Here is a 14,307-nt window from a genome sequence, read left to right as displayed (position 1 = left end):
TTGAATCAGTTCTGAAACTAAAGACAAGGGGTGAGATTCACCGTCCCCCGATGGCGATATCGTATTCGCTGATCGGGCGGAGAATCCCTTTTGGCGCCGAAATGAGGGGTGCCATTTTCAAGCCGGTTTTCTATCCTCAGCCCCCTTCGAAATGACGTCATTGCATCGCGTGTCGCACGCCTTTGGAATGCCGTTGGCGTGTCACCTGGAGACTCTCCCCGATGCTCCGCCCCCGATGGGCCGAGTTCCCGACCGCGCGGGACATGTGTGGTCTCAGTGGTCGGGAACCCAGTGTGGCGGCTGCGGACTGTGTCCAGCACCACAACAGTCGGCCCGGAGCTGTGCTGCTCTGGCCAGGGGGGCTTTTGTGAGGGTTGGGGAGACTGGTGGGGGGTGGCCAGGGGGTCACTCTTTAGCAGGTCGGGTCCACGCATGGCCGACGGCATGTTCTCTGGCTGGACAGCTGTAGGTCAGCACTTTGAGCGTGCGCGGCCACGGATCCGGCCATTCTCCAGGCATTGGTATGATGGGAGCCGGGGGTTTACTCGGCGTGGCTGCTAGCTCTTCACCGGTCACAGGACGGCTCAGGGTTCGGCGCCGATTTTGCAGTCGTAAAAGACGAGAGTTCCCATTCTGGCCTCGGCACATCGCCTCCAAAACGGTGAATCCAGACCAAGGGGTTTGATGAAAGACCAAGGAATAGAAATGGTCACGGGTGAATAAGCATAACCCTAGTCTCCCCAAGTGCAGTCTCTAACCTCCCACCCCGGGGAAACCTTGCGTCTCCCCAACCACGCGGAAAGATCAGAAGGGACAGCTCATGCTCACCTCTGGCATTGGCGATTGTCCGGGTCACAATGTGCTGAAGAGCAGAAACCGTCTTCTCACAGGCAATCTGCGTGGGGAAATGGGTTCAGGTTAGACTTCGGAATTGCTGTAGGGGTCAGTTACACATCAGGGGAGGATTTCAGTGTAAATAGAGTCAGTGTGTGTGGGACCCGTACCCCAGTGAGAGTCAGTGTGTGTGGGACCCGTACCCCAGTGAAAGTCAGTGTGTGTGGGACCCGTACCCCAGTGAGAGTCAGTGTGTGTGGAACCCGTACCCCAGTGAGAGTCAGTGTGTGTGGGACCCCTACCCCAGTGAGAGTCAGTGTGTGTGGGACCCGTACCCCAGTGAGAGTCAGTGTGTGTGGGACCAGTACCCCAGTGAGAGTCAGTGTGTGTGGGACCCGTACCCCAGTGAGAGTCAGTGTGTGTGGGACCCGTACCCCAGTGAGAGTCAGTGTGTGTGGAACCCATACCCCAGTGAGAGTCACTGTGTGTGGAACCCGTACCCCAGTGAGAGTCAGTGTGTGTGGGACCCGTACCCCAGTGAGAGTCAGTGTGTGTGGGACCCGTACCCCAGTGAGAGTCAGTGTGTGTGGAACCCATACCCCAGTGAGAGTCACTGTGTGTGGAACCCATACCCCAGTGAGAGTCAGTGTGTGTGGGACCCATACCCCAGTGTGAGTCAGTGTGTGTGGGACCCGTACTCCAGTGAGAGTCAGTGTGTGTGGAACCCGTACCCCAGTGAGAGTCAGTGTGTGTGGGACCCATACCCCAGTGAGAGTCACTGTGTGTGGAACCCATACCCCAGTGAGAGTCAGTGTGTGTGGGACCCATACCCCAGTGTGAGTCAGTGTGTGTGGGACCCGTACTCCAGTGAGAGTCAGTGTGTGTGGGACCTGTACCCCAGTGAGAGTCAGTGTGTGTGGGACCCATACCCCAGTGTGAGTCAGTGTGTGTGGGACCCGTACTCCAGTGAGAGTCAGTGTGTGTGTTACCCGTACCCCAGTGAGAGTCTGTGTGTGTGGGACCCGTACCCCAGTGAGAGTCAGTGTGTGTGGGACCTTTACCCCAGTGAGAGTCAGTGTGTGTGGGACCCGTACCCCAGTGAGAGTCAGTGTGTGTGGGACCCGTACCCCAGTGAGAGTCAGTGTGTGTGGGACATGTACCCCAGTGAGAGTCAGTGTGTGTGGGACATGTCCCCCAGTGAGAGTCAGTGTGTGTGGAACCCGTACCCCAGTGAGAGTCAGTGTGTGTGGGACATGTACCCCAGTGAGAGTCAGTGTGTGTGGGACCCGTACCCCAGTGAGAGTCGGTGTGTGTGGAACCCGTACCCCAGTGAGAGTCAGTGTGCGTGGGACCCGTACCCCAGTGAGAGTCAGTGTGTGTGGGACCCGTACCCCAGTGAGAGTCAGTGTGTGTGGGACCCGTACTCCAGTGAGAGTCGGTGTGTGTGGAACCCGTACCCCAGTGAGAGTCAGTGTGTGGGACCCGTACCCCAGTGAGTGTCGGTGTGTGTGGGCCCCGTACCCCAGTGAGAGTCAGTGTGTGTGGGACCCGTACCCCAGTGAGAGTCAGTGTGTGTGGAACCCGTACCCCAGTGAGAATCAGTGTGTGTGGGACCCGTATCCCCCAGTGAGAGTCAGTGTGTGTGGGACCCGTATCCCCCAGTGAGAGTCAGTGTGTTTGGGACCCGTATCCCCCAGTGAGAGTCAGTGTGTGTGGGACCCGTATCCCCCAGTGAGAGTCAGTGTGTGTGGAACCCGTACCCCAGTGAGAGTCAGTGTGTGTGGGGCCCGTACCCCAGTGAGAGTCAGTGTGTGTGGGGCCCGTACCCCAGTGAGAGTCAGTGTGTGTGGGACCCGTACCCCAGTGAGAGTCAGTGTGTGTGGAACCCGTACCCCAGTGAGAGTCAGTGTGTGTGGGACCCGTATCCCCCAGTGAGAGTCAGTGTGTTTGGGACCCGTACCCCTGTGAGAGTCAGTGTGTGTGGGGCCCGTACCCCAGTGAGAGTCAGTGTGTTTGGGACCCGTACCCCAGTGAGAGTCGGTGTGTGTGAGACCCGTACCCCAGTGAGAGTCAGTGTGTGTGGGACCCGTACCCCAGTGAGAGTCAGTGTGTTTGGGACCCGTATCCCCCACTGAGAGTCAGTGTGTGTGGAACCCGTACCCCAGTGAGAATCAGTGTGTGTGGGACCCGTATCCCCCAGTGAGAGTCAGTGTGTTTGGGACCCGTACCCCAGTGAGAGTCAGTGTGTGTGGGGCCCGTACCCCAGTGAGAGTCAGTGTGTTTGAGACCCGTACCCCAGTGAGAGTCAGTGTGTGTGGGACATGTACCCCAGTGAGAGTCAGTGTGTGTGGGACATGTACCCCAGTGAGAGTCAGTGTGTGTGGACTTTGTACGGCAGGATGTGTTGTCATGTTTGAGAGCAGGATACTGAGAAATAAAGGGAAATTTGGGATTGTTTCACTGAAGCACAGCAATTGGATTTTCAGCCTTTGTTGTTTTGCCAATTTTTTACCCTTCCCATCTTTTTTCCATACAACCTGGTTGCAGGAACGATGGGCTGAATGGCCTCCTTCTGTGCTCTAAGGTGGTACGATTGGATATTTTTTGGAAGCGGAATCTGCTTTGCCACTTGTTCAGATAGTCCAAATCACAACAACAAGGCCAATCAACCCATCAAGTCCCTGCTGGCTGTGTATGGAGGAATGCGTCTCATTCTCCCACTGTAACCCTCGGCTGGCACGTTTTCACATGTTCCCAACCAATTCAATTTGTAATCATTGATCACCTCTGCTCCCACTACCCCTGCGAGCACCTGCTTTCAGCTTCACCTGTTCTTTTATTAATTATTAGCAATCGATGCCTTCTGGTTCCTGACATACACTACAGAGAAAACACTTTTTGTACTTGCTCATTCAAAATGCCTCAATTGTCAACAGCTCCAATCGGCTTCCATGAACCACATGTTCTTAGAATGCACGTTCCTGCATCACTTCACACTTACCTGCACCATATAGTACCAGACCACTTCACCAGTCTCCCTGTGTCCTCAAGTCTGTTATTATTGTCTCCTCAGTTAACCTCGTCAAACATCTGCAAACTTTTGTACTCCCTATATGCAAGGGGAATCTTGGCACATAGAATCATAGAATTTACAGTGCAGAAGGAGGCCATTCGGCCCATCGAGTCTGCACCGGCTCTTAGAAAGAGCACCCCACCCAAGGTCCACACTCCACCCTATCCCCATAACCCAGTAACCCCACCCAACACTAAGGGCAATTTTGTACACTATGGGCAATTTAGCATGGCTAATCCACCTAACCTGCACATCTTTGGACTGTGGGAGGAAACCGGAGGAAACCCACGCACACACGGGGAGGATGTGCAGACTCCGCACAGACAGTGACCCAAGCCGGGAATCGAACCTGGGACCCTGGAGCTGTGAAGCAATTGTGCTATCCACTATGCTACCGTGCTGCCCCTTGTGGCTCTGATACTGGACAGGTGAGTCCAGAAGCCTGGAAATGATCCAGCAATACCAGAGCGGCTGGGCAACGTAAGTATAATGAACAAATCAAGAATAAAAGGTGACCTTCAAACTGTTGTACTTTTAAAAATCTTGTTCACTATTGTCCGTTAGGGAAGGAAATCTGCCGTCCTGACCTGGTCTGCCCTACATGTGACCCCAGACGCACAGCAATGTGGTTGACTCTGAAATGCCCTTTGTAATCGCCGAGCGAGCCACTCAGTTCAATGAGGGATCAGCAATAACCGCCACCCCAGCCAGCAGAGTCTACAAAGATTCAAATAAATGTGGGCCCAGCAGAGTCTACAAATTAAAATAAATGTGGGCCCAGCAGAGTCTACAAATTAAAATAAATGTGGGCCCAGCAGAGTCTACAGATTAAAATAAATGTGGGCCCAGCAGAGTCTACAAATTAAAATAATGTGGGCCCAGCAGAGTCTACAGATTCAAATAAATGTGGGCCCAGCAGAGTCTACAGATTCAAATGTGGGCCCAGCAGAGTCTACAGATTAAAATAAATGTGGGCCCAGCAGAGTCTACAGATTAAAATAAATGTGGGCCCAGCAGAGTCTACAGATTAAAATAAATGTGGGCCCAGCAGAGTCTACAGATTCAAATAAATGTGGGCCCAGCAGAGTCTACAGATTAAAATAAATGTGGGCCCAGCAGAGTCTACAGATTAAAATAAATGTGGGCCCAGCAGAGTCTACAGATTAAAATAAATGTGGGCCCAGCAGAGTCTACAGATTAAAATAAATGTGGGCCCAGCAGAGTCTACAGATTCAAATAAATGTGGGCCCAGCAGAGTCTACAGATTAAAATAAATGTGGGCCCAGCAGAGTCTACAGATTAAAATAAATGTGGGCCCAGCAGAGTCTACAGATTAAAATAAATGTGGGCCCAGCAGAGTCTACAGATTCAAATGTGGGCCCAGCAGAGTCTACAGATTAAAATAAATGTGGGCCCAGCAGAGTCTACAGATTAAAATGTGGGCCCAGCAGAGTCTACAGATTCAAATAAATGTGGGCCCAGCAGAGTCTACAGATTAAAATGTGGGCCCAGCAGAGTCGACAGATTCAAATGTGGGCCCAGCAGAGTCTACAGATTAAAATAAATGTGGGCCCAGCAGAGTCTACAGATTAAAATGTGGGCCCAGCAGAGTCTACAGATTCAAATAAATGTGGGCCCAGCAGAGTCTACAGATTCAAATGTGGGCCCAGCAGAGTCTACAGATTAAAATAAATGTGGGCCCAGCAGAGTCTACAGATTAAAATAAATGTGGGCCCAGCAGAGTCTACGGATTAAAATAAATGTGGGCCCAGCAGAGTCTACAGATTAAAATAAATGTGGGCCCAGCAGAGTCTACAGATTAAAATAAATGTGGGCCCAGCAGAGTCTACAGATTCAAATGTGGGCCCAGCAGAGTCTACAGATTAAAATAAATGTGGGCCCAGCAGAGTCTACAGATTAAAATGTGGGCCCAGCAGAGTCTACAGATTCAAATAAATGTGGGCCCAGCAGAGTCTACAGATTAAAATGTGGGCCCAGCAGAGTCGACAGATTCAAATAAATGTGGGCCCAGCAGAGTCTACAGATTAAAATAAATGTGGGCCCAGCAGAGTCTACAGATTAAAATAAATGTGGGCCCAGCAGAGTCTACAGATTCAAATAAATGTGGGCCCAGCAGAGTCTACAGATTAAAATAAATGTGGGCCCAGCAGAGTCTACAGATTCAAATAAATGTGGGCCCAGCAGAGTCTACAGATTAAAATGTGGGCCCAGCAGAGTCGACAGATTCAAATAAATGTGGGCCCAGCAGAGTCTACAGATTAAAATAAATGTGGGCCCAGCAGAGTCTGCAGATTAAAATAAATGTGGGCCCAGCAGAGTCTACAAATTAAAATAAATGTGGGCCCAGCAGAGTCTACAGATTAAAATAAATGTGGGCCCAGCAGAGTCTACAGATTAAAATAAATGTGGGCCCAGCAGAGTCTACAGATTAAAATGTGGGCCCAGCAGAGTCTACAGATTCAAATAAATGTGGGCCCAGCAGAGTCTACAGATTAAAATGTGGGCCCAGCAGAGTCTACAGATTCAAATGTGGGCCCAGCAGAGTCTACAGATTCAAATAAATGTGGGCCCAGCAGAGTCTACAGATTAAAATGTGGGCCCAGCAGAGTCTACAGATTAAAATAAATGTGGGCCCAGCAGAGTCTACAGATTAAAATAAATGTGGGCCCAGCAGAGTCTACAGATTCAAATAAATGTGGGCCCAGCAGAGTCTACAGATTAAAATGTGGGCCCAGCAGAGTCTACAGATTAAAATAAATGTGGGCCCAGCAGAGTCTACAGATTAAAATAAATGTGGGCCCAGCAGAGTCTACAGATTAAAATAAATGTGGGCCCAGCAGAGTCTACAGATTAAAATGTGGGCCCAGCAGAGTCTACAGATTAAAATGTGGGCCCAGCAGAGTCTACAGATTAAAATAAATGTGGGCCCAGCAGAGTCTACAGATTAAAATGTGGGCCCAGCAGAGTCTACAAATTAAAATAAATGTGGGCCCAGCAGAGTCTACAGATTAAAATGTGGGCCCAGCAGAGTCTACAGATTCAAATGTGGGCCCAGCAGAGTCTACAGATTCAAATAAATGTGGGCCCAGCAGAGTCTACAGATTAAAATGTGGGCCCAGCAGAGTCTACAGATTAAAATAAATGTGGGCCCAGCAGAGTCTACAGATTAAAATAAATGTGGGCCCAGCAGAGTCTACAGATTCAAATAAATGTGGGCCCAGCAGAGTCTACAGATTAAAATGTGGGCCCAGCAGAGTCTACAGATTAAAATAAATGTGGGCCCAGCAGAGTCTACAGATTAAAATAAATGTGGGCCCAGCAGAGTCTACAGATTAAAATAAATGTGGGCCCAGCAGAGTCTACAGATTAAAATGTGGGCCCAGCAGAGTCTACAGATTAAAATGTGGGCCCAGCAGAGTCTACAGATTAAAATAAATGTGGGCCCAGCAGAGTCTACAGATTAAAATAAATGTGGGCCCAGCAGAGTCTACAGATTAAAATAAATGTGGGCCCAGCAGAGTCTACAGATTAAAATGTGGGCCCAGCAGAGTCTACAGATTAAAATAAATGTGGGCCCAGCAGAGTCTACAGATTCAAATAAATGTGGGCCCAGCAGAGTCTACAGATTCAAATAAATGTGGGCCCAGCAGAGTCTACAGATTCAAATAAATGTGGGCCCAGCAGAGTCTACAGATTCAAATAAATGTGGGCCCAGCAGAGTCTACAGATTAAAATGTGGGCCCAGCAGAGTCTACAGATTAAAATGTGGGCCCAGCAGAGTCTACAGATTAAAATGTGGGCCCAGCAGAGTCTACAGATTAAAATGTGGGCCCAGCAGAGTCTACAGATTAAAATAAATGTGGGCCCAGCAGAGTCTACAGATTAAAATGTGGGCCCAGCAGAGTCTACAGATTAAAATAAATGTGGGCCCAGCAGAGTCTACAGATTAAAATGTGGGCCCAGCAGAGTCTACAAATTAAAATGTGGGCCCAGCAGAGTCTACAGATTAAAATAAATGTGGGCCCAGCAGAGTCTACAGATTCAAATAAATGTGGGCCCAGCAGAGTCTACAGATTCAAATAAATGTGGGCCCAGCAGAGTCTACAGATTAAAATGTGGGCCCAGCAGAGTCTACAGATTCAAATAAATGTGGGCCCAGCAGAGTCTACAAATTAAAATAAATGTGGGCCCAGCAGAGTCCACAGATTAAAATAAATGTGGGCCCAGCAGAGTCTACAGATTAAAATGTGGGCCCAGCAGAGTCTACAGATTCAAATAAATGTGGGCCCAGCAGAGTCTACAGATTCAAATAAATGTGGGCCCAGCAGAGTCTACAGATTCAAATAAATGTGGGCCCAGCAGAGTCTACAGATTAAAATAAATGTGGGCCCAGCAGAGTCTACAGATTAAAATAAATGTGGGCCCAGCAGAGTCTACAGATTAAAATAAATGTGGGCCCAGCAGAGTCTACAGATTAAAATAAATGTGGGCCCAGCAGAGTCTACAGATTCAAATGTGGGCTCAGCAGAGTCTACAGATTCAAATAAATGTGGGCCCAGCAGAGTCTACAGATTAAAATAAATGTGGGCCCAGCAGAGTCTACAGATTAAAATAAATGTGGGCCCAGCAGAGTCTACAGATTAAAATAAATGTGGGCCCAGCAGAGTCTACAGATTCAAATGTGGGCCCAGCAGAGTCTACAGATTAAAATAAATGTGGGCCCAGCAGAGTCTACAGATTAAAATAAATGTGGGCCCAGCAGAGTCTACAGATTAAAATAAATGTGGGCCCAGCAGAGTCTACAGATTAAAATGTGGGCCCAGCAGAGTCTACAGATTCAAATAAATGTGGGCCCAGCAGAGTCTACAGATTCAAATAAATGTGGGCCCAGCAGAGTCTACAGATTCAAATAAATGTGGGCCCAGCAGAGTCTACAGATTCAAATAAATGTGGGCCCAGCAGAGTCTACAGATTAAAATAAATGTGGGCCCAGCAGAGTCTACAGATTAAAATAAATGTGGGCCCAGCAGAGTCTACAGATTAAAATGTGGGCCCAGCAGAGTCTACAGATTCAAATAAATGTGGGCCCAGCAGAATCTACAGATTAAAATGTGGGCCCAGCAGAGTCTACAGATTAAAATAAATTCTGGACAATTTATATACAAGAAAAACAAAAATCCTTAAACTAATCTTTGATGGACCCCATTGCAATCATCTTCTCTTCAGTAAGAAAAACGTCCATTCAGCTCTACCATCTGCCTCCCATTCCCTAGCTTAGACAATTACACATCAAAGTTACCACAGTCCCTTTCATATCGGGAGAGCGGATTTCCCCGTTTCAGGTATCTGCGGTGTGACACTTACCTTAAGGTTATTGGGGTGCTGATGTGTCCAAGCCAGGAGCATCGCAGCAAATAAATCACCGGTCCCCACAAAGACAGCGTCCACCTTGGGTATCTCCATTCGAATTCGCTCCGTCACCTGTGAACCGCCTGCAGTCACTGATCACAACAACACACTGAATGAGAGTAAGGTGGGAGAGCGGGGGGACCTGGGGATAGGTTCACCCAAAAAGGCAGCATCTCAGCTTAGTAAAACTGTTCAAATAAAAAGCTCATCAAATTACAGATTTAGTTAAAAGAAATACTGAATATAAAAAACAAGGACAATAACGACGTGGGGCAGCACAGTAGCACAGCGGTTAGCACAGTTGCTTCACAGCGCCAGGGTCCCAGGTTCGATTCCCCGCTGGGTCACCGTCTGTGCGGAGTCTGCACGTTCTCCCCGTGTCTGCGTGGGTTTCCTCCGGGTGCTCCGGTTTCCTCCCACAGTCCAAAGATGTGCAGGTTAGGTGGATTGGCCATGGTAAATTGCCCTTACTGTCCAAAAAGGTTAGATGGGGTTACTGGGTTACGGAGATAGGGTGGCGGCATGGGGCTTAAGTCGGATGCTCTTTCCAAGAGCCGGTACAGACTCGATGGGCCGAATGGCCTCCTTCTGCACTGTAAATTCTATGATTCTATGACCCTGATGTGGAGATACAGCCAGCGTTGGACTGGGGTGGATACAGTTTATGATATGACAGAAAATGTTGAAAACGATGGAAGGATGGGACAGAGAAGATAGAAGCAAACAGCTCTCAGCATCAGAGGGGACAAAACAAGGGGCCAGAGATACAAGATTAGATGTAATAAATTTAGGAGTGCAGGAGAAATTCTTCAGAGAGGTGAGGCTGTGGGATTTACTTCAAGCTTTCAAGTTTGAGACAGAAACTGCTGACACTGGAGCAGTGGGAGTCATTGAAAAAGGAAATAGAATACAGGGCTAACATGTTCCTGTGAAGATAAAGGGTGGAACAAAAGTCCTGAGAACCCTGGATGTCAAGGGATATACAGGATTGAATTGGGAAACAAAGAGAGGCTTATGGCGGATACAGTGGGCTCAAAACAGTAGATGCCCTCGCGAAGTACAAAAAGTACAGGGGGTAGAGAAGGGGGCATTAAAAAACACAGGCGGGCAAAATAAAGGAATCATAGAATTCCTACAGTGCAGAAGGAGGCCATTCAGCCCATCAGGTCTGTAACAGCCGTCTGAAAGAGCATCCTACCTAGGGTCATTCACCTGCCCTATTCCCGCAACCCCACCTAATCTTTGGACACTTAAGGACAATTTAGCTTGGCCAATGCACCTAACCTGCACATCTTTGGACTGTGGGAGGAAACCCACGCAGACACGGGGAGAACGTGCAGACTCCGCACAGACAGTCAACCAAGTCGGAGTCAAGGGAGGAGTTTGCAGAGGCCCTGATGCTAATTTTTAAATCCTCTCTGGCCACAGGACAGGTGCCAGACGACTGGAGGAAGCTAATATGGTACCATTATTCAAGAAGGGAAGTAGTGAAAACCAGGTAATTAGCACTGTTGCCTCTCAGTGCCAGGGACCTGGGCTCGCTTCCGACCTCAGGTGTCTGTGTGGAGTCTGCACGTTCTCCCCCTGGCTGCGTGGGTTTCCTCTGGGTGCTCCAGTTTCCTCCCACAGTCCAAAGATGGGCAGATTAGGTGGATTAGTCATAAGTGTCCAAGGGTTAGGTGGGGTTACAGGGCTAGGGCGGTCTTTCGAAGGGTCAGTGCAGAATCAATGGGCCAAATGGCCTCCTTCAGACCATTGAGCCTAACATCAGTGGTAGGGAAAATATTGGAAAAAATTCTTCGGAACAGATTAATCTCCACTTGGAAGTCAAGGATTAATCAAGGAAGCTCAGCATGGCTTTGTCAGGGAGAGATCAGTTCCAACAAATTTGATTGGATTTTGAGGTTGTGACTCTGTGTGTAGATGAGAGCAGTACAGTCGATGGGCTTCAGGAAGGCTTTTGACAAGGTCCCGCATGGGAGACTGATCAAGAAGGCAAGAGCCTATGGGATCCAGGGTAATTTGGATTAAAAATTGCTTTAGTGACTAGAGCAGAGGGTGATGATCGAAGGTTGTTTCTGTGACTGGAAGCCTGTATCCAGTGGTGTACCACAGAGATTGGTGCTGGCTCCCTTGTTGTTTGAGGCATACATTAATGATCGAGACGGGAATGTGGGTGGTATGATCAGTAAGTTCGCAGATGACACAAAATCGGTGGGGTGGTAAATAGCAAGGAGCTCAGATTACAGGATGATACAGATGGGCTGGTTAGATGTGCAGGACAATGGCAAATGCAATTTAACCTTGAAAAGCGTGAGGTGATGTATTTCTGGAGGCCTAACAAGGCAAGGCAATATTAAATGAATGGTAGGACCCTAAGGATGTACAGAGGACCGGAGGGATCTTGGGGTGCATGTCCATAGGTCCCTGAAGCCAGCAGGACAGGTAGATAAGGTGGTTAAGAAGGCACACTGTGTTTAGCACACTGGGCTAAATCGCTGGCTTTGAAAAGCAGACCCAGGCAGGCCAGCAGCACGGTTCAATTCCCGTAACAGCCTCCCCGAACAGGCGCCGGAATGTGGCGACTAGGGGCTTTTCACAGTAACTTCATTGAAGCCTACTTGTGACAATAAGCGATTTTCATTCATTCATTTCATTCATATTGGATACTTGCCTTTACTAGCCATGGCACTGAATATTAGAGCAAGAAGGTTATGCTGGAGCCACAGCTGGAGTACAGTGTGCAATCTGGTCGCCACACCATCGGAAGGATGTGATTGGATTAGAGAGAGTGGAGAGCAGATTCACCAGGATGTTGCCTGGGTTGGAGCTATGAAGAGAGGCTGGTTCGGCTCGGGTCGTTTTCCTTGGAGCAAAGAAGGCCGAGGGGGGGACCTCAACGAGGTTATCGAATTATGAGGGCAGAGATAGGGTAGATATGAATAAACGTTTCCCTTCATGGAGGGGGCATTAACCAAGGGGAATCATTTAATGTAGGGGGCAGGAAATTTCAAGGGGATTTGAGGGTGGTGGCAATCTGAAACCCGCTGCCTGAAAGGGTGGTAGAGGTAGGAACCCTCACAAAAACACCATAGCATACAAAGCTACGCACGAACTGGAAAATCGGATTGGGATAGGTGCTTGATGGCCAGTGCAGACACAATGGGCCCAAGGTCCTCTTTTTGTGCTGTCATCTTCTATGACTATATTGGTTAGAATCGTGCAGTGCAGAAGGCAGCCATTTGGTTCATGACTGTGCTAGCCCTTTCAGAGAGGTCTCCAATTTATTCCCATGCCCAAGTTTTTGCCCAATAAGCTTGCAAATCTTTCCTCTTCAATTGTCCTTTGAAAGTTTGATTGGAATCCAATTACACCAACCTTTTGGGTCAGGCATTCCGAATCCGAACGATCCTCTGAGTGAATAGTTTCCTTTCCGATTCATTTGCTTATTATTTTAAATCTGTGGTTTCTTGTTACCGAGACTTCTTTCTTGGTCATCTTCGCTCTAACATCTGGAGTGTTTGGTAGGGTTCCAGTGTTTATATACGTGACCCAGATTAGGGTGAATTAATACTGCAAATAGGACAGGATACCACAGATGATCGAGTTTTGGGGAAGGTGCTGTCTCGGGATTTACTCTCCTTGCCTTTTCTCTCAGTCTCTGATATGCGTTTCGAAGGAGGCCACACTGGTTTTATTAGATGAACTTTTGTTTTTTCTTTATTCGTTCATGGGATGTGGGCGTCGCTGGGCTGGGCCGGCATTTGTCGCCCATCCCTGAGGGCATTTAAGGGTCAATCACATTGCTGTGGGTCTGGAATCACATGTAGGCCAGACCAGGTGAGGGCGGCAGATTTCCTTTCCGAAAGGACATTCGCGAACCAGATGGGTTTTTACAACAATTGACAATGGTTTCATGGTCGTCATTAGACTTTTAATGCCAGATTTTTAAAAATTTAATTCAAATTCCCTCATCTGCCCTGGTGGGATTGGAACCGATATCCCCTGAGCATTGCCCTGGGTCTCTGGATTACTATTCCAGTGACAATATCACTACGCAACTGTCTTCCCTCAAGTCCAGTAGCCAATTATTTTTTCCAATTAAGGGGCGATTTATCATGGCCAATCCACCTAAGCTGCGCATCTTTGGATTGTGGCGGCGAAACCCACGCAGACACGGGGAGAATGTGCAAACTCCACACGGACAGTGGGCCGCACTGGTTTTATTTGGTTGGCCCAGGTGCACTGATTCTGGGCGAGCTTTTCGCAGGACCCGGGATCAATGTCAAAACTCCAGGGTGAAGCTTTCAGTGACCTCGCAGAGCTTCATTCAGAGTGACCTCGCAGAGCTTCATTCAGAGTGACCTCGTAGAGCTTCATTCAGAGTGACCTCGTAGAGTTTCATTCAGAGTGACCTTGTAGAGTTTCATTCAGAGTGACCTCGTAGAGCTTCATTCAGAGTGACCTCGTAGAGCTTCATTCAGAGTGACCTCGTAGAGCTTCATTCAGAGTGACCTCGTAGAGCTTCATTCAGAGTGACCTTGTAGAGCTTCATTCAGAGTGACCCCGTATAGCTTCATTCAGAGTGACCTCGTAGAGCTTCATTCAGAGTGACCTTGTCGAGCTTCATTCAGAGTGACCTCGTAGAGTTTCATTCAGAGTGACCTTGTAGAGCTTCATTCAGAGTGACCTCGTAGAACTTCATTCAGAGTGACCTCGTAGAGCTTCATTCAGAGTGACCTCGTAGAGCTTCATTCAGAGTGACGTTGTAGAGTTTCATTCAGAGTGACCTTGTAGAGCTTCATTCAGAGTGACCTCGCAGAGCTTCATTCAGAGTGACCTTGTAGAGTTTCATTCAGAGTGACCTTGTAGAGCTTCATTCAGAGTGACCTTGTAGAGTTCATTCAGAGTGACGTTGCAGCGCTTCATTCAGAGTGACCTTTTGAGCTTCATTCAGAGTGACCGCGTAG

The 14,307-nt window shown here is 48.6% G+C and overlaps 2 protein-coding genes across 3 annotated transcripts in view; one reads left to right on the top strand and one right to left on the bottom strand.

Annotated features, from left to right (window-relative positions):
- The window catches only part of LOC140427619 (ribosomal RNA processing protein 1 homolog B-like), a 944,136-nt gene that overhangs the window by 579,442 nt on the left and 350,387 nt on the right, over nt 1–14,307 (top strand). The gene's annotated exons all lie outside the window — the stretch shown is intronic.
- LOC140427612 (pyridoxal kinase-like) overlaps nt 1–14,307 on the bottom strand; it is an 88,610-nt gene that overhangs the window by 20,577 nt on the left and 53,726 nt on the right. For both annotated transcript variants that reach the window (XM_072513020.1, XM_072513022.1), the window contains exons 7-8: nt 9,293–9,429; nt 829–895 (exon numbers count right to left, since the gene is read on the bottom strand). In XM_072513020.1, coding sequence (XP_072369121.1) covers nt 829–895; nt 9,293–9,429 — 204 coding nt within the window. The remainder of the gene's footprint in view (nt 1–828; nt 896–9,292; nt 9,430–14,307) is intronic.

The sequence above is a fragment of the Scyliorhinus torazame genome, chromosome 8 (assembly GCF_047496885.1).
Source record: "Scyliorhinus torazame isolate Kashiwa2021f chromosome 8, sScyTor2.1, whole genome shotgun sequence".
NCBI lineage: Eukaryota > Metazoa > Chordata > Chondrichthyes > Carcharhiniformes > Scyliorhinidae > Scyliorhinus > Scyliorhinus torazame.
Note: the sequence above shows the minus strand (reverse complement) of the source record. Positions and strands in the feature narration are given on the sequence as shown.